Source organism: Lepisma saccharinum, chromosome 5 (genome assembly GCF_977018435.1).
Source record: "Lepisma saccharinum chromosome 5, izLepSacc3.1, whole genome shotgun sequence".
NCBI classification, from domain to species: domain Eukaryota; kingdom Metazoa; phylum Arthropoda; class Insecta; order Zygentoma; family Lepismatidae; genus Lepisma; species Lepisma saccharinum.
In genome coordinates, this window is record NC_139233.1 from 93,193,646 (window position 1) to 93,213,103 (window position 19,458).

At 38.1% G+C, this 19,458-nt stretch overlaps 1 protein-coding gene across 1 annotated transcript in view; it reads right to left on the minus strand.

Annotated features, from left to right (window-relative positions):
• Nucleotides 1-19,458, minus strand: part of LOC145988149 (uncharacterized) — a 62,397-nt gene that overhangs the window by 15,096 nt on the left and 27,843 nt on the right. The window contains exon 2 of the mRNA XM_083122980.1: nucleotides 3,562-3,670. Coding sequence (XP_082979106.1) covers nucleotides 3,562-3,670 — 109 coding nt within the window. The remainder of the gene's footprint in view (nucleotides 1-3,561; nucleotides 3,671-19,458) is intronic.

Sequence of the window (19,458 nt, forward strand, 5' to 3'; positions counted from 1 at the left end):
TGCAGTTTCTGTAAGAAGAAAGGACATTTCTTGGCTGCATGTTTTGAATGAAATAAACAATGGGAGGAACCTGCAGTCAATTTATCTAGTATTTATAAAGGAAATTGTGAAATGAGAAACAATAATTTGGATACCAAATGTAATGGTTATGGAGAACGCAATTCTCAACTTAGCTTTTTTTCTGTGCAAGAAGATAGTGCACATACTTTTTTAACTACAAACACGCAACAAATGTACAATAAAAAAGCAAACGAATCTATTTCTAATTTGCAACACGCATCTGATCAGAATTCATTGAGAAATGAACGTTTACCTTTGTACATTGATATTATAATACAAGACCAATCGTTAGAAGTTATTGTCGATTCTGGTAGTTTTGCTAATTTCATTTCAAAAGATTTGTTAACTAATCTTATTGGCAACTTCACACTGAGTCCGTTATTAAATTCATATACGTCGATATCAGGTGAAAGTTTGTGTTTAATAGGCCAATTAAACTTAAAACTTTACTATCATGGCAAAATGTACATGATGCCTTTTGTTGTTGGCGATAAGATTAATACAAATATGTTAATTGGCAGAGTTGGAATGAACATATTATTTGGTGATTGGCGCAGCAAACTTCTAATGAGTTTCCTGAAACTGATTACATTCAAAATGGAGATTCTACACATGCTTGCTTAGGTCTGGAATCAAAAGATTCGCTACCAGATGCTTGTTCGAAAATTCAGCGTTCAGGCATAATGGATACTCCAAAGGTACATGTACAGAAGATTGATGACGTGGGTGAATGTTCACGAACATCAAATGTGCAAGGGCAAACTAGCAAAGTTATGATTCTGAAGAAACGTAAAACCGAGGTACATAATTCAAGTAATGTAAAACAAATGAACATTGAAGACTGTTGTTCACAATTACTGACATCTTTTGCAGAATTGTTTAATGAGGATATTAGTACACCCATTAAAGAATTCAAGGTATCAATACCTTTATACAGAAGAATGCTAGGCCTGTGTTCAGGAAAGCGTACAGAATAGCATATTCATTACGAGATCAAATAAAGGAAGAAATAGATAATATGTGAAGCAGAATATTATAGCTCCTATAGAACATTCAGAATGGGCAAGTCCTATTGTGCCAGTTAAGAAATCAAATAATTCTATACGTATCTGTGTAGATTACTCGAAAACGGTCAATTTTTAAACCGATGGTTTGGTGTATCCTCTACCAGATTTTCCTGATATTTTACAAAAAGTTAAAATAGGAAAGTACTACACCAGGCTTAATTTACGTTCAGCATTTTTACAAGTTAGTTTGCATCCATACTCACAAAACATATTATGTTTAAATTATGATTCTCACTTGTACACAATGCAACGTTTACCATTTGGTACAAATATTTCGTCTCAGCTTTTCCAACAGGTAATTGATTTATTTTTAACAGGATTGGAAAGAGTTGCAGCATTTATTGATGATGTTATCATTTCTGGAAATAGTCTACAAGAATGTTTCCTGAGAACAAAACAAGTTATGGAACGCTTTAAAGATTATAATGTTAAAGTCAATTTGAGTAAATCTGAATTCCTATTGCAAGAAGTGATTTACTTATGAAGACGTTTCACGGCAAATGGAATGAAACCAACTGAAAAGCCTGTGCGTGCTATTTTAGAAAGTCCAGAGCCAAAGGATATAAGGTTCAACTACAAAGTTTTTTAGGGATGGTTGCATTTCAAAGCCGTTTTCTACACAACTTGTCATCTACAATACCACACCTATATCGACTTCTGAAGAAAGGCGAAAAATGGTTGTGGTCTAATCAATGTGTATCGGAATTTAAGGCTATTAAATATAAGATTGTTCAGACACCTGCTATAATTCCTTTCGATCCTTCAAAAGAAATAATCGTAGAAACGGATAGTTCTTGCTACGGTGTTGGAGGTCGATTAGGGCACAAGATAGATGGCGAACATAGAACAGTGGCGTGTTCTTCAGCTACACTTTCACCTGCTGAGAAGAATTACTGTCAGGGAGAAAGAGAGGCATTAGCCATTGTTTCGTCTGTGAAACATTTTTACTTATATCTGGCAGGTCAAAAATTTACAATATACACTGATTCAACGACTGCGAAATCATTGCTTGATCCGAATACACCAGTGCCAATGCAACACAATGCACGTTGGCAGAGATGGAAAATATTCATGGCATCTCTAAATTACGAAATAGTGTATTCTAAGAAGGTTCCAATAGCAGACGCTTTGTCAAGATTATCACTACCTGAAGAATTGCAATGAGATTTGGTTTTGACAGCGTATGCAGATCTAGAACAAAAGTTACAACCGTTACGTGTATCGGAGATCAAGGAACATACAACACACGATGAATTGTTGTCTAAAATAACAATTTACGTTAAGAATGGTTGGCCAAGAGGAATTGATCCACAAATGAATGAGGAAGCAATAGGTTTATGGAATAAACGTCTGGAACTGTCAACGTAAGATGGATTGTTGATGTGGGGAAATAAAATTGTATTGCCAGAGACACTGCGATGCAACTTTCTCACTCAAATTCATGGTCTGCGCAGTGGCGTAGTGAGATTAAAACAGATTTGCAGAGATTTAATTTCGTGTCCTAAAATGACTTCTGACATTGAAAGTTTTGTTGCAAAATGTGATGCTTGTCAGACGAATGCAAGAGCTCCAACAAAAGGACAATTTATATCATGGACACCGACATCACAACCTATGGAACGGGTACATGTCGATCATTTCTATTTCAAAGGTTATTTATTCCTGTTGTGTGTTGATGCTCACACGAAATTTTTGAATGTTTGGCAATGTTCTAATTTAACGGCTCAGGAAGCAATTAGACATTTAAAAAGCCAATTTTACATACTTGGTTCTCCAAAAGAGTTAGTCTCAGATAATAGACAACCCTTTGCAAGTGAACAATTTAAGATGTTCTGCCAAAGTTTGGGCATTGATCTAAAGCATTCCTGCCCATATAAACCTTCGGGAAACGGGTTGGCTGAGAGAACAGTCAATACCGTGAAAAGGTATCTAACCCTCATAGGAGATTTTCCAAAAGGGGATGTTAGAAAATTGAATACTGAAGTAGAATTACTACTGCGTACAGTATTACACTTGCATAACAATACTCATTGCCATCAACTGGAACATCTCCAAGTTCATTAATGTTTTCTTACAACACTGCAAGTAATATAATCATTAAAGATGACACTAAAAATGTTCATTATGAATGTGAGAAATTTTCAATTGGAAGTAAAGTATATTATTACTGTCCTGAAAGAAAGATATATCGGAATGGAGAGATTATTGAAAGATGCAGTTTTGCTGTGTATAAAGTAAGAGATGTAGAAAGTGGTAGATACTGAAATGTACACTATTCATTTTTAAAGATTCTTCATGAAACAGGAGGAGATTCAAATCAGTCAGAAATACCCAAGGAATATGACGATAGTGCATATCATGCATATTTATATCCTCCTATTAAAAATGAAATGCACGGCAGGAACTAAGCGACAGTGAAGAAGACAATGCTCACAGTTCGTCTCCGAAGCAAGAAAGTAGATCACATTCGAAGGAACCGAGCAGACTTGGTCCAGGAACAAGTTTGTCTTCGAAGGGAGGATGTGATTTTGTAAGAAGGAAATCTGAAAGAGAAAAGGCCAAGAGTGTTTTACCAATCATAAGTTTGTTTTCTCTAGAAGGGGAGAAGATTGATATATATTATAAAGTACATTATTGTATGTGGTGAACTAGCAGTTATGGCCAATGTACATTCTGTTTATGTCATTAATATTAGGACATAACAATTACCAAGAAAGCCAAGGGTGTGGGTAGGAACATGGTGGAGATGAACTCAGCTTCCAAGACTATGTCGAGTGTCGTAACACATGGTCACCGATATTGAGGGCCGAAGAAGGAATCCAAAGCGTGGATCACGTACTCACAACCACCAAGGTACGAAAAGTGGCACTGGATCCTCAAGATGACAACAGATGTATCCTCGATTGTGGGATTCATACATTGCCTTGGGGACACCATCGTTTCAAAGATGACAAGAAATGTATCGAATGTCCATAATCAAACAAAAAGAAAAATTCTTACAAAAATAAATAAATAACCATGCATATACACTTGTTCGGTTTCGGTTTCAGAAAGCAAATCATCATGGAAACTGCTTAACCTAGCTTCAATAATCTCTTACCTTCAATGTTATCTAAACTCAAAGGTCTGTTGATTTTTCACCTGAACAGCATTTGGACGAAGAAGTTGGCAACACTTTTTACGTCTCCAACAAAAACTTAAATTTCACAAGATTCCGATCGATGGGAAACTTCAGATAACCGTAAATCCGAAGAATGTGCGTGAAATCAAGGTTTCTTCCGACAAGAACATTTGCAAAATCAAGCACGATAAGATGGACAATTCAACCAAGTACGACGTTTCTACCGACGATTGTCTGTACGTCGAGCTTCTGGTAGAATACGACACACTCATTACTCTCTTCGTGGAATTGAGAATCGGGTATCCGATAATAAATAAATAAATAACCATAGTGCCTAAATATATTTTTGGACACACGAAGAACGTGGATCATGTCAGCGAGATTCTTATGCCGGATGTTAGAGTTTAAAAGTTAAGAAGCGATCTAATAGCTTTGCGAACTACACTGAACACCAGTCTACAGTTGGAAATAGCAAGTCTTCAGTCTCAATATTTGGACCCCATTCTCAAAATAGAATCTGAATTAAAATATTTCATAAAAAGTTATGTCGACGTTCCGTCGCTTGTCAACGTGCAAGATATACAGTTGAGCGTTGGTTTGCTTCAGAACGACTTGGTCAAATTGCAGCAGCTTCAAACGAAAGATATAGAAAAAAATAAAACTTGAACTTGAAGAGTGAACTTCCAATGTAGAAAAAAAATGTCCGAACTTCAAAAGTTGATGGGCGACATTAAAGATGATTTTGACGTTGATCAGTTACATAACGCCATCTCTAACTTACATGATGAATTTTCAACGATCGAAAATGATTCTATGAAAGAGAAGCTTCAAGCGGAAACAAATCATAGTACTCTCGAAGAAATTAAGGGTAAATTGCAGATTTTGAAAGACACCATTTCAAATTTGCCTTCCTCTGACGAATTGCAAATTATCGGTAAGAGCGTAGCGAATTTCAAGCTTCAGTTAGAGCGTACCAAGATTTTGTAGACATTCAAACTACGATTGCTACACTCCAGGCGTTGATTAACGATGAAATTAAAAATATCCACACTTTCATAGAGAGCTTCCAAAAACAGACGAACAGTATTCAAGACACGGTAACTACGGTTCAGCAGAAGATGGAGTACTTAGAAAATTTGAACGTTGAATCTAAATCTCAACCATTTTCATCCTGTCTTGATATACATACAGCATGATCTCGAAACTTTTCTGACGAGTGTTCCGTCGAACGAAGATTCACAGAAGTTGAAAACAGCTGTGTCGACATTGTCCGAATCTAGTGACGTGCAGAGTGACAAAGCATTCGAAAACACGGTAAGTGGTCTTCCCACCTTGCAAGAACTTCGCGCCGTTAAAAGAAATATTGCACGCATACCGAAACAGATAGAAACGGAAGTGACAAATACGGAACAGATTCGGAACAAAATATCTTCGTTTCTAGACATGGTGTCCATGTTACCAAAATTGCAGAATGTGACCGATCTCCATACGTAGTTTACCGAGAGGAGAAATAAACGAACTTACTGCGAAAAGTTCCAAATTGCATCTATTGGAAAATGTGCAGCAAATTGTCGTCAGTGTCAGAGAACAGGTTGGTGTTCTGGTAACCAATGTTGCCTCTCAGGAATCGACGCTAGCCGCTTTTGGATCTAAGTTGCAAGAACTGAACGAAAACTACAAACAGTTGAACGTTGAAATAAAAATCAAACCGTCATTTCCGTCTATAACGGATTATATCGTCGAGCAATTGTTACCCATAGATAATAAACTGCGACATGTTCAAAGTAATCTCGTTACTATCGATACTAAAATTGCCAAAAGGTTTTCCTTCCTCGATATCAATAGTATACTAAAACAGCAAAAAACTCACACTTTCGTTAAGGACAACAAATTGTACGTATTAAGTCCACATAAGCCATATTAAAGATTTTTAATCGAGGATACCATACAAATACACGAATTTTCATACTGGGTTCATGGAAAACAGATCGCCATTCCTACAATGACATTAATAAGTAAGTGCGGAGTCCAGAAGGCAGGAAATATCTCTTTAGCCTACAGGGATGAAACCCATTCTGTATATGAAATACATAAGGATGAAGATCTTACGGTTTTTGGTGTGGTCGCTGGAGATAAACATTTTATTCAAAATACCAGTGAAGTGCCACCTTCGAAACATCCAATCACGTTATCATTCTCTTCAAACAAAATCTATCACTCAATATCTAGAAGGATATAATGAACGAGTTGCACAAACCAGAATGTCGCAATTACAAACCTTTATCGGTGGTGACAAGAGGTATAGACGATTTGTGGCAATGTGACCTCGTCGAAATAAGCAGCGGTAATTAGAAGAATTTACATAAAATCAACAAGGGCAACAAGTACCTCCTCACCGACATGAATACATTTTCAAAGTTCGCATGCGCTTTACCTCTAAAACGGGAACATGTGTAGTCGAAGCAATCAAAACAATTTTCGATGAAAGCAGCAGACGACCTTGATTCTTTCAATCGGACAACGCAAAAGAATTCTACAACTCTGTCTTCCAGCTTTTCATTCAAAAACACAACATTCATCGTTATTCAATTTTCAGTCACATAAAAGTGGAACGTTTCAATCGAACTTTGAAAACGCACATGTGGATACGTTTCACGCTTCAGGGAAACTACAAATGGATCGACATCTTACAGTAACTCGTAAACGATTACAATCACACAGTTCACAGCCCGATACGCATGAAACCCGTTGACTTTACTAAATCTGACGAGCTGCGTTTAATTTCTACGGTTTATTGTCCAAAGTACAGTCCCTCGACCAAAAAATCAAAACACAAAGTAGGAGTTCAGATGAGGATCAGCAAATGCAAACTTACGTTCGAGAAGGGATTCACAACAAATTGAAGCACGTAACTTTTATACCGTAGTTCGAGTTATACCCGCAACACGTCACATGTATATAATAAAGGATAGTCGCGACGAAATTTTGAAACGAAGGTTTTACGAGGATGAACTCTCTAAAACTAAATACCCCGACACGTATCTCATCGAGAAAGTATTGCGCAGAAAAGATAACAAACTGTTGATAAAGTGTCTGGGACTTCCGGAAAAGAGTTGGATCAATGCAAATGAAGTGATTCTATAAGTACGTGGAACATGGTGAAGTGTTTACCAGATTTTAAATGTCAAACTAAAAAGAAAATGGCGAGTTGCTACCCGATAACATTCGTTGTCTTATCGTTGGTCCTTCCGATTGTGGAAAAACAACGTTACTGGTGGACAATTTTCTCCTCGCACCGAATTGGTCAGATTGGAAGAACAAAAGTTTGGAACAACCGAAATACCAGCAACTGATTAATTTGTATGAGGGACTGGACATAGCAACTCTTGAATCCGAAATTAAACTTCTCGACCGCTATCACGAAATTTCTCTCGTGGTCGTCGACGATGTAATTTTAGAAAATCAAAATGAAACTCACAGCTTTTTCACTCAAGGTCGTCACAGGAAAATGGATTTCTTTACCTAGCTCAAACGTTTTCCAAAATTTCAAAGCAGTTACTACGCGACAACGCTAATTTTATTTGTTTGATTCGTCAAGATCTCACCAATCTCAAGCATGTCTACGATGACTACGAAGACGGAGATTTAAACTACAATCAATTTTCGAAATTCTGCTCTTCTTGTCGGAACAGTGACGATTCCGGATTCGCTACGTTCGACATGACTCGAAAACGCGGAACGGAAAGTACAGAAAAAAAATCAACGGCTTTGTAATTGTTGAAACGTTACACGACGTTTAAACTAACCCCATATTAAAAAAAGGACAAAACGAAAATCGGATAATCGTGGATTTTGCGAAGAGAAGAAGCGTAAAGGTCAACCCATCATTAACGCTATCAGCGGTCTCGGTAAGGAGATTAAAAATGTTACAGAACATAACAAGGATCTCATCACGGAACACATACCTCTTGCCGCTCGAAATTGTGAAGATTATCCTCCAACGCATCTCTCTAGCATTCACACTCCTCTCGAACTTAGGCAACCGCCGAAACGTCAAGCCATAGGCAGCACTTCATCTTCTTCGGGTAAGATCGAGTTGGGTCCATTGGCAAGAGATTACCTAAGTACCGGGAAATTCGATAAGGAAGAGGTACTCGGATTATATCCCAGTATGGAAACCAACCAAGGAGTGATTTGGAAAATTGTAAAATCGAAAGTCACATTCGAAGGAGACGACTTAAAAATTAATTTAGGTGAAAAAGATAGTTGGTCCAGGTACCCAGTTCCGGTTGGACTTTGGGAACTCATCACTAAAAAATATCTGAAAGATGACACGGACGAATATTATTAAAGATACAAGGACATTTTAATATTGTCGGATGCTCTGTACCAAAACAAAAATGCCACTCAGAATCATGAAATCCAGCAGCTGAGAGTAATACTGGAATCTCAAAAACATATTTGGAATGATATAAAAAGTGGAACCGGGGTCAACGTTACAACACGTTACCGAAGGAATTCGTGTGGGTTGACAATGTTAGGAAACTCGTGGATCATTTACTTGTCGTAGAAGGCAAAGAAAATGCAGGTAATGGTAATTTTTACAGCGGTAACGTAGGAATCGCGGACATGATCAACACCAAACTCTACAACTTCATCGTGAACGACAGTAAAGGAATAGGATACGAAATTTTGGAAAGTAGCAGAAGGCAAGCGACTCGTGAACGACATCATAAATAAATTACCGTTCGAAATGCATATCCCAGGTTATCAGTACTGCGGACCGGATATCAAACTCGAAAAACGCATGGAAAAAGGAGACAGGGGAGTGAATCCGAGGGACGCCGCATGCAAAGATAACGACATTGCTTACAACACTCAAACAAATCTAGATGCACGTCACGAAGCACATAGAAAATTTTAACATGCAGCATTCGGAGATTCATCAGCAGGGACGCTTCTCTGGGGGAAAGTGTTGCAGCTTTGGGCATGACCATGGCCATGAACACAAAACGAAAATTGGGATGGGGTCTATAAATAACACCCCATAAAAAAAAGACGCAGCTTCACATTACAGAATTTACTATCTAATTGCTGTATAAAATATTTACGATCGCTTTCGATGAAGGTCATGGTAACATCGACTTAATCAAAATAATAATTTTGATCAACGTGCAAGATGGTTCTCATGGACCACATTCGGAAAATATGCGGCCCGAAGAGTTTGTAAGATCTCGACGTTATTTTTCAAGCTCCCGGAGAAAAATTGGACAAAGGTTGGACGAGCTTCACAAGGCAAGACAAGGAATAAGACAATACACCGATGATTGGAACAGGTCCAACATGGAAAGAGCTACTAGCATCATAGTACATTTCTTCGACTCCCACGATATATAAATAACCGATTGCCAAAAATAATAAAACTTATCACGTGAATTATTCATAGACTTAGCGAGATCACCTCGAACAATTATATTATCGCGATGAGTGAGACAAAAATATTTTCACAGAATATATATATAAACAACGTAGCATCATCGTGAAGCCCAAGGGTGACGTTTACGAAGTACCATACTCGATTCTAAAAAATCTGGCTGCCCTCGATGGATTACTCACCAAGAGAGAACGAGAAAAGAAACGTTCTTCCTTGTCCAAAAGTGACAGAATGAAATTGTTGCTCAGCACTCCTCAATTACAAAGATTGCAGCGTTCGTAAAAAAATCTCTCACCGGAGGTTTCATTTTCAGCATTCCAGCAATTCTAGTGGCTTTGGGTGCCGTACGAAGTTTGGCAGGTAATAGTGCAGCCATAGTAAAAACTATAACCGAGTCAAAAAAGAACAAGGCAGACTTGGAAGAACAGAAAAGTCACAACCTGGAAATGGATAAAAAGGTAAAGTCATCAAGAAGAACGCTTTGAACAAGTTTTTAAAAAAGAAAAAGCACTCAGTAATCGCGACATTGAATGTGATCGATCCGTTGGGAATCAAACTCTTCAGAGGAGTGTTCATGTAAGATTCTTTACCCTCCGCCGTAAGAAAAAAAGAGTGTGGAGTCATCAATTTGGACAATTACAAAAATCCAGGCATGCATTGAATATGTTATCTCAAAAATTCAAATAATAACGCTTTCATTTTCAATTCTTTCGGAGGTGTTCCACCATCGGGTATCGTAAAATATCTCAAAGCTTCCAACATATACTGCAAGAAAGAATTCAAGATTTCGAGGAAGTGAACTGCAGTCATCCTTGCATTTCAATGCTCGCATTTCTGTCTCCAATAAATAACCCATCAGTTCAAGATTTCCAGAAAGCATTGTGGAACCTGAAGCATCATCATGGGAGTGTTCCATCTCACAAGCGAAACTTTGGTCTTGAAACTCATGTTGTACGACGTTATACTAAATCCATCTCTCTTTCTGCATTCTACAGCATGTACCTGATTCCAAACGTGACCGAACGCAATAATACCATCAAGGTCGGAAACGAAAAAATCAGCATCATACTTGGACAGTACAATTTGTCCACTTTTTAAGCCGAATTACCAAGAGGAATACTTCTCTCTCAAAATTCCGTGACCCACGGAGTTGAGTTGGAGTGTGCAACAGAAACTGTGGACCTGGGTACGATCGGAGAACTTTTTGGTTTCGAGAACAACACAAAACTCGAACATGGAATCAAACACTTCGTCGCCAACATTTCTAAGTTTCTGGCCATCGAGACTCTGAACTTTCACTGCAACGTGGCGGAAGGCATGATCACAAAGTCAGACAATATCCACAGGCACAAACAAACGGGAATCATCGCAACTTGCAAGCCATATTCGTAATTCATGGAACCGACCATCTTCGCGCGCTTGTCGCCAATCAATTTTCCCATATGCCGCAACAAAATCGACCAGTTTGAATTGGTGGTGACCAACGTAAAAGGTGAGGTTATGAATTTCGTAGGAGCAACTTCCATGGCCATCGTCGAGATCAACATATAATAAATAACCATCATGGAGCAAATCGAATGTTGGGAATTGAAATATTCCCCCCCCAACCGTCGCACGTTCGCCAATCTCAACGAACCGTACCGGGAAATCGAGTTCGATGTGGACGTAGGGGACGGAATCTTTAATCCTCACAGATCAGACCTGTACGTTAATTTCGACGTGTTGAAAAAAGAAAATGGAGACCCATACCCTCCGAACGCAAATTGGAAATTCGTGGACAACTTCGTACCCTATTTGTTCTCGCAAGTTGAAGTCAGAAAACACGGAACGGTCATCGATAGAGTCGATTATCTAATAAGCACTTCTACAGTAGTGGGAACGTTGAAAGTTTCGAAAACAAATGCCACTTACTACCGAGCAGGAGGTTTCGAAGCGGGACGAGAATATCAACGAAAAATCGCACGGTACTGATTCCCGTGCGTATACTTTCAGGTTTCTTCTCAGACTACAAGGAGATCATGTGAAGAGGAGGTTTGAGAATGACCTTTGCAGATCCTCGAACGGCAACAATGTTTTGATGCGATACAGTAACTTGGGTACGGACGAGATCACTATACTTCCAAACACTTTACCCGAAGCAGCAAAATGCATCATTCGAACCATGGAGCTGAGAATTCCAGTTGTGGAATACGAAACCAACAATGCTCTCAAGCACAAAGCAGATATTTTGAAAAATCCACAGGTACCCATTAAATTTTAAAGTTACGAGTGCGTGCAGTAACCCACTTCCGGTAATAATTACGAATTCGACGTCAAGACGCAGTTCAACAACATACAGTACGACATGCCAGTTTCGTCATTGTACTCTTCCAAATCGGGAGGGAAAACGACCAGGAAAAATATGTCAGCAAATTCGACAACTGCAAGATCAAGATCGCATACTACAAAAAAAAGAAGAAACGAAACAACCTCGACATAGCACAAGATGAGTTTCTTAAATTATACGAAGCGTGCACCGCTTACAAAAGAGTGACGGAGGGAAACATAAATGTATACTACATTCCAAGCGAATTCAAGGCACACAGACCCATGTTCGTCATCAAAACGTCGAAAAGAAAACAAGTGGTGGTCAACGATAGAACAAACATCAAGATCGTCTGGGAATTTGACAAGCCAATCCCCGACGACACGTTGTGTAGCGTTATCCTGGTGGCAGAAAAGTCATTCGTCCAAGATGTCAAGAACGAGAGAGTCACGGAACAGTTGTAAAAAGTGACACAAGTAGAAAAGTTTCTTTCATATCATTTCCAGAAAAAATCGAAGTAAAATTCAAAATACTAAAAAAATGTTTACGTAGTGCAAAAAAATGACAGAAAAATTCCACGTTAGATATGAGTCTCCACATTACGTAATAACGTGTTGAAGAAAAAGACCACGTTAGATATGAGCCATCACATTAAGTAATAATAATTTGTTGCAATACATTTCCAATTCTGTCGTTGCCTATCAAAATTCTTCAAAATTCGAAAATCATAAAAATCGAGACCTTTGACCTATTTTGAAAAGACGTAGGTTAGTTTAGTCCGTTAAAAAATGTTCTCGTGATTGTAGTCAAAGTATGTTACTTAACTCTTGAATTATCGTAGTAAAAATATAGGTTAAGTTATATCACGTAAGATCGTAAAAACAAAGGACGTAACCACAAACAACCCTTGTAGGTTAACTTAGTCCGTAAAAGGTCGTAAAAGAGTAAATAGGTTAAGTTATATCACGTAAGATCGTGGAATACCTACAAAGGATGAGATGGGGAAAACCGTGTTGCGTTGAAAATTGTACTAGAACGTCGTCGAACGCCATAAAATCCACAAAAAAATCGTCATAATATGATAGAACTGAGGCTAAATCCATAAAAAAAGGATACCTACTTGGGATGACGCAGAACCGCTCATTATACACTACTAATATATTTCATAATTACTGCTTGTAATCATAGATCTAAAGTTGTAAAAATACAAAAATGTTATTCGGGGGTCATTTTGAGGGGTATTGCACTTAGCACTTCGGTCCAGATTTCTTAACTGCTTACTTTTGAACATGATGGTTTTCTCAAAAATTTCGGAGGAACTGTAGCTCTATCAGTACCTCCTGTTTTCACCAATGCCCCAAGCTTATCACGTACATTCCGCTAATCAAATTCTGTGTAATTTGGTATTTACTCGTGCTATAGAAGGTAACCGGAAATTTATTCACTTTTATGAAACAGTTCAGAATGTGTATATTTGATAAATTTCTCGTATCGGACAAACGGCTGAAATTTGCTACTTCATTTAATTTGAATATTCGTACTTTCGTATTCTGCATTGAGAAACATTGCTGAAGGTGGCATTTAGCTTATTTCATGGAAATAAGCTCTTTTTGCAACATATCGAGTAAGTTTTCTTCGTTTCTTCTTGCCTTCGGTAACACGCAAAATGGCGGTCACAGTTTCAGTATCGTAGGCATGCAGTATTTCCACCCCACTGCACCCAAAAATACCTACGTAGCCCCACAAACCATTGACGGATAGCCCCACAAACCATTTCCGGTAAGGTTAGGTAAGATAGGGTCACGTTTAGGTTACAATAGTTAAAAATTGGATTATAGAAACATATGCGTAGCCCCACACACCATTCTCGCATAGCCCCATGAACCATTCGCGGAAACGTACCTTCTTCAGTTACAGAAACACGTGTTTGGAAACATTGACCTGGATTACGTCATTGAGGATTAAATTGAATCTTTCACATCCCTTGATATTATGATTTCACATGATCTCTTAGTGAATGCTCTCTTAAATGACTGAGGTTCGGGGATAATTTTAATCAATTGTTTAAGCAATGGAAATAGACAAAGTTGGGGAGACGGCTGATTTCAAGTGAATTCTCTGGCAAAAGAATAAAACTTATAAAGATGTATTTTGACAAATTATTTCAGCACCTGGTGTGGTTAGCACAGCCCGCTACGACGGCAGGAGTACGGGTTGGAATCCCTATCTGGACAAACTGTTCTATGTGAGTGTCTCTTCATCAATTTCATCGTATCATTACTCATCCTAATCTTATCGATAAGCCAAAAGTTACAGAAGAAAATGAACCAAATCAATCAATCAATAATAATCTTTCAGGACTAAGTAGTTACTAACCGAGAAAGCTGGTTCAAGGTATCATTATTTAATAAATGTGGACACAATATGCTCATTACTAGACAATCATTTTAAAGGCATGAACGCAGTTGTAGACACGTAGATGGTAAATCAACCTTCTTTTTTCTGAAGTTCTGTAAACACTTAGCATCGCAAAAAAACATGGAAAAATTGCAAACATACTTCCAAGCCTTTATTTCAGTCTCAAATATTATCAATTTGTTCTTTTAAATGCAAGATAAAGAGCGTGGATAATGGGAATGAGCTGGCTGATCTCATTGTGATACATATACAGGGTGTCTCATAAGTAATAGCTCAAACTGACACAGGTTAAAGTACACGATAATAGAAGCGAAAGGGTCTCAGTAAACATGGGTCTGCAAACGAGCCGTTTTCGAGATAATCTCCAATGTGTGATTACAAGTCACCACTGACTTCATTGTTTGTAAACGTCGTCCAAGTGGGTAAAATGCTAATAATGTGTGCGAATGTGTGGTTACAAACCATCATTGATTGCACTTTGTAAATACTGAGTGCTTTAATCCTTGCGCGGTCCGAGGTTTGCTCTTCGTTTACAAAACAGAACATTTCCGTGAGGTTGCGTTGTAATCAAACATAACATTTCCGAGAGGTGGCTTTGTATGGATACAATCAGTACACAGTCTAATCGTACTGTGGGAGTCATGTCAGTTGTGCTGGACTGCGTAATGAAAATGGAACTTTACAGCAACGAAGAATATATGGATAATCATTTTTTGTATCGTTTGGCTAACGGCAATGCACGGGAGACTGCACGCTTGTAACAAGAAAAATACCCTGCTCGAAGGCACCCCGAGAGTTGCACATTTACTAGGGTACATCAGCGCCGTAATGAACATGGTAGGAGAGCAGGTAGACCTGCACTCATTCCGCCTGAAATTGAGGGCATGGTGTTGGAAGCAGTAGAACACTCTCCAGGAACTTCGACGAGGAGTATTAACGCCCAAGTGCCAGTAAGCCGCAGTATTGTATGGAGAATTTTACATCGCAATTCACTCTACCCTTACCACATCCAAAGAGTTAAATGTCTCGGATGCAACAACAGGTTGTACTCAACCCTCGTTTTCCAGGTAACATTCTATTTACAGACGAAGCGGTGTTCATACGCGATTCTATTTTTAGTTTTCACAATTCTCATGTTTGGAGTGTACTAAACCCACATGCTGTTCACGAGGCACCACATCAGCAAAGTTTCTCATTGAATGTGTGGTTATGGGTATTAGGCGATCGTCTCATTGGACCACACATTCTTCCAAGAAGACTCAATAGAACGAGCTACCTTCTATTTATGCGGCATGATCTTCCAGGATTGTTTCAGAATGTTCCTCTTGATCCACGTCAGAGTATGTGGTACATGCATGATGGAGCAGCGGCACATCTTGCTGCTGTTGTGAGACGACATCTAACACGCAGATATCATCAAAGATAGATCGGTCGCGGTGGGTCTGTACCGTGGCCTCCAAGGTCACCAGATGTAAATCCTCTGAATTTTTGTGTCTGGGGTCACCTCAAAAGAGTAGTGTACAACACTCCCGTTGACACGGTTGAAGAACAGATTATTGTACATACTTGTGACCAATTCCGAAATGATCCAGGGGGGGGAGGTGTGTTCGAAATATTTCGAAACTCAATGCGGAATCGCGTACAGTATTGCATTCAGATGGAAGGACGACACTTTGAACACCTCCATTAAAAGGTACGAGTATATAGTAACTGTAACGTAGAACATACTAAATTAGTGCTGTATTCCTTGTTAAAGTAAGTAATATGTTCAATAAAAGCAACGAGATCTCCAGATTTTCCATACTGCATTATTGGTATTTTACCAACTAGGACGACGTTTACAAACACTGAAGTCAGTGGCAGTTTGTACCCACACATTCGCACACACTATTAGCATTTTACCAACTAGGAAGACGTTTACAAACAATGAAGTCAGTGGCGGCTTGTAATCACACATTCGCGATTATCTCGAAAACGGCTAGTTTGCAGACCCATGTTTACTGAGATTTTCTTGCATCTATTATCGTTTACTTTCACCTGTGTCAGTTTGAGCTATTACTTTTGAGACACCCTGTATAGTTAGTTCATTAACTTCCAGGGTACCTGACACTTTATTTGGGTCACTTTATTTGACCCAATAAGAGCATGTTGAATTAAGAGAAAACTCAAAAGAAGCTCTCGACAACTTCTCCACCAACATACATTAAAATCAATCGCTTAAAACATACAGGATTTATGAGAAAAATTAATGAAAACAGTCATGGTCAATTTGCAGGGTAATACTCATGGATCCCACTTTACCTTACTGTCTCCGTCACAGCAGCAAAGGCAGATACTTCGTTTTCTAAATTAAAAATAATTTAAAAAAACTATTTACGTAGTAACATGTGTCACGATTTCTTTAGTGGGCTGGCTTTACTCAAATGAAAGTGACAGAGCCAAAAAAAATAATACATTTTAGCGACGTAATCGATGCTTGTTCCAAAAAAAATCTAAAAAAAATCATTTAAGACTTAAGTCAAGAGTATTATAGTTGTTTACCACCCCATATATTACAATGAAGTATTTCTTGAATTAATAGATCGAGCCACTATAAAAGCAGTAACTGGGGCCGCACTTGAATAGTTTGCCTTGGTGTCCCTATGAGTCTCGCCAAGACCCTGGCAACTTTTCAACGTTTCTACTTTCATCGTGCCTCAAATGATGAAGATTGACCGCTTATGTAAACATGGGATTTCAATACAAGTGCTTAGTTCTTGTTGATGAAGCAACCATTTATTCGTAGAATCGCAGCAGTTTGTAGTAAACATTCCAGCACGACGGTTGAATAATTGCAGTAAATGGTGTTGCTATTATAATAAATATATTTAATTGCTTATTTAATGTATTTAATTACATTTTTTGGAGCCCAAATTCACTCTGTTGGGCGTTAGTCAATAAATTAGTTTCTTATTCTACCATATAAACATTTCCAGAATATACTGATGGATACTAATTCCATACAAGACTAAAACTTTCGTCTTATGATAAGAAAATATGGCTAATATTGTACAATCTCTTTTCTATTGAAGGTCAGAGCATTTCCAGACTTATGGCTTGATTTGAATTTCTTCAGTGAAGCTTCAAATAAGAGTCAGTTCTTTAATAATCCATATTGGTCATGCATTTCATCCCTTCCCGGCTTGAATATGATTATGAGGTATGTTAATATTACCTCCTCCATTCTATTGACATAATGTATCCAAATGTGTGTTTAACTGCTCAAGACTTTTATTACAGGGTGGCTCAATAAGTCACTTAACACCCTCAGTACAAGGCCACTGCGGCATGGAATTTGAAATTGGCGATGACCAATCGTTATCTGGCCAAGGGGGAACCACATTGACGCCACCCACACGGTCGGCGGACATCAAGATGGCCGCCGACCGTGTGGGTGGCGTCAATGTGGTTCCCCCTTGGCCAGATAACGATTGGTTATCGCCAATTTCAAATTCCATGCCGCAGTGGCCTTGTACTGAGGGTGTTAAGTGACTTATTGAGCCACCCTGTATTATTGATTGCTTATAAATTGCCTGTTCACTGCTAACAAAATGTGACTCATGGGTTTATTGTAACACGTTTTGTATATCTTCAGTTATTCATAATTATTTCATCCAATCGCCCAGGTATACTCTACAGACATTAGGTTACTACATTTCTTTCGTGGTCCTAATTGATTTAAATAACAAAATAAATTAGTCTGAAAACTATTATTTCAATTGAATAAAGGATTAAAAGTACAGTCATTTCATCTCAAATCATATAGGTAACTGATAAATTTGTCACCTTCAAATTTCAAAATCAGCTGAAAAAATATATGTGAAGCGGCTGCATTATAGGTGTCTAAAAATAAAAAGAATAAAAAATGCTGCTGATTTGTTACAGTGTAACAAGCTCACGAAGAAAGACACTATTAGAAAAAAAGAAATATGCAAGAGAGAGAATGCAATATTCAAGCCACTGTAAATAAAAAAAAACAGACATGGTAGAGACTCAAAATTTCCTATATTTGAAAGCATGTTCAAAATACTTTCAAAATCTTATTAATGAACATATTTATGAAAGCTTCTTCAACTCTAAAACTAAAAATCAAAATACAAAAATTTGATTTTTTTAAGTTGATTTTTTTTTTGAAAAAGTGAACAACAGGACATGAGTTTTGCTGGGATAATAGAATATTGGAAGTGGACTAACTATTTTAAATGCAATTTTTGCACTAACTTCAAACGTCATGTAGGAAATTCTTTATAAAAATTAAAAGATAGTAGAGTATTTTTGTGACTCCCACCGCAACTTTGATTTCTTGACTAAACGACCACAAAAAGTTGAAAAACTCACTTTCTCTCCCTGCTCCGCGCCTCATTTAGTACGCTGACGACGTTTCACGGGCGCAAAAAGGCAGTGATGAGTGAAAGATGAGCTCTCATCTCCTCATCCTCCTCATCTTTCTCATTCTCTTTTTATTCTCTCATCTTCCTCTCATCCTCCTCTCATCCTCCCATCTTTCTCTTATCCTCTCATTTTTTAATTTCTTATTTTCTTATTTTTTGAAAGATGAGTGCATCTTATCGTAATTTTCCAAGTCTGGGACCAAATGTTTATATATCGTGACCTACGTAAACCTCTTTTCTTATTCTCTCATTCTCTCATTCTCTCATTCTTGAAGGATGAGTGCACTTTATCGTAATTTTCCAAGTTTGGGACCAAATGTTTATATATTGTGATCTTCGTAAACCTCTCTTCTCATCCTCTTATTCTCTCATCCTCTCATTCTCTCATTCTCTCATTCTCTCTATTTTTAGAATATTGTCGTCAACATTAGAGATGAAGTTGGAGTGCTGGAATCAAGGGGGCCAAAAAATGTTTATATATAGCGACCTTCGTAAACCTCTCTCTCGGGGGAACGATGTGGCATATACACACACGCGCGCTCTCATCTTCTTAATTTCTCATTCTCTCATTCTCTCATTCTTGAAGGATGAGTGCACCTTATCGTAATTTTCCAAGTCCGGGA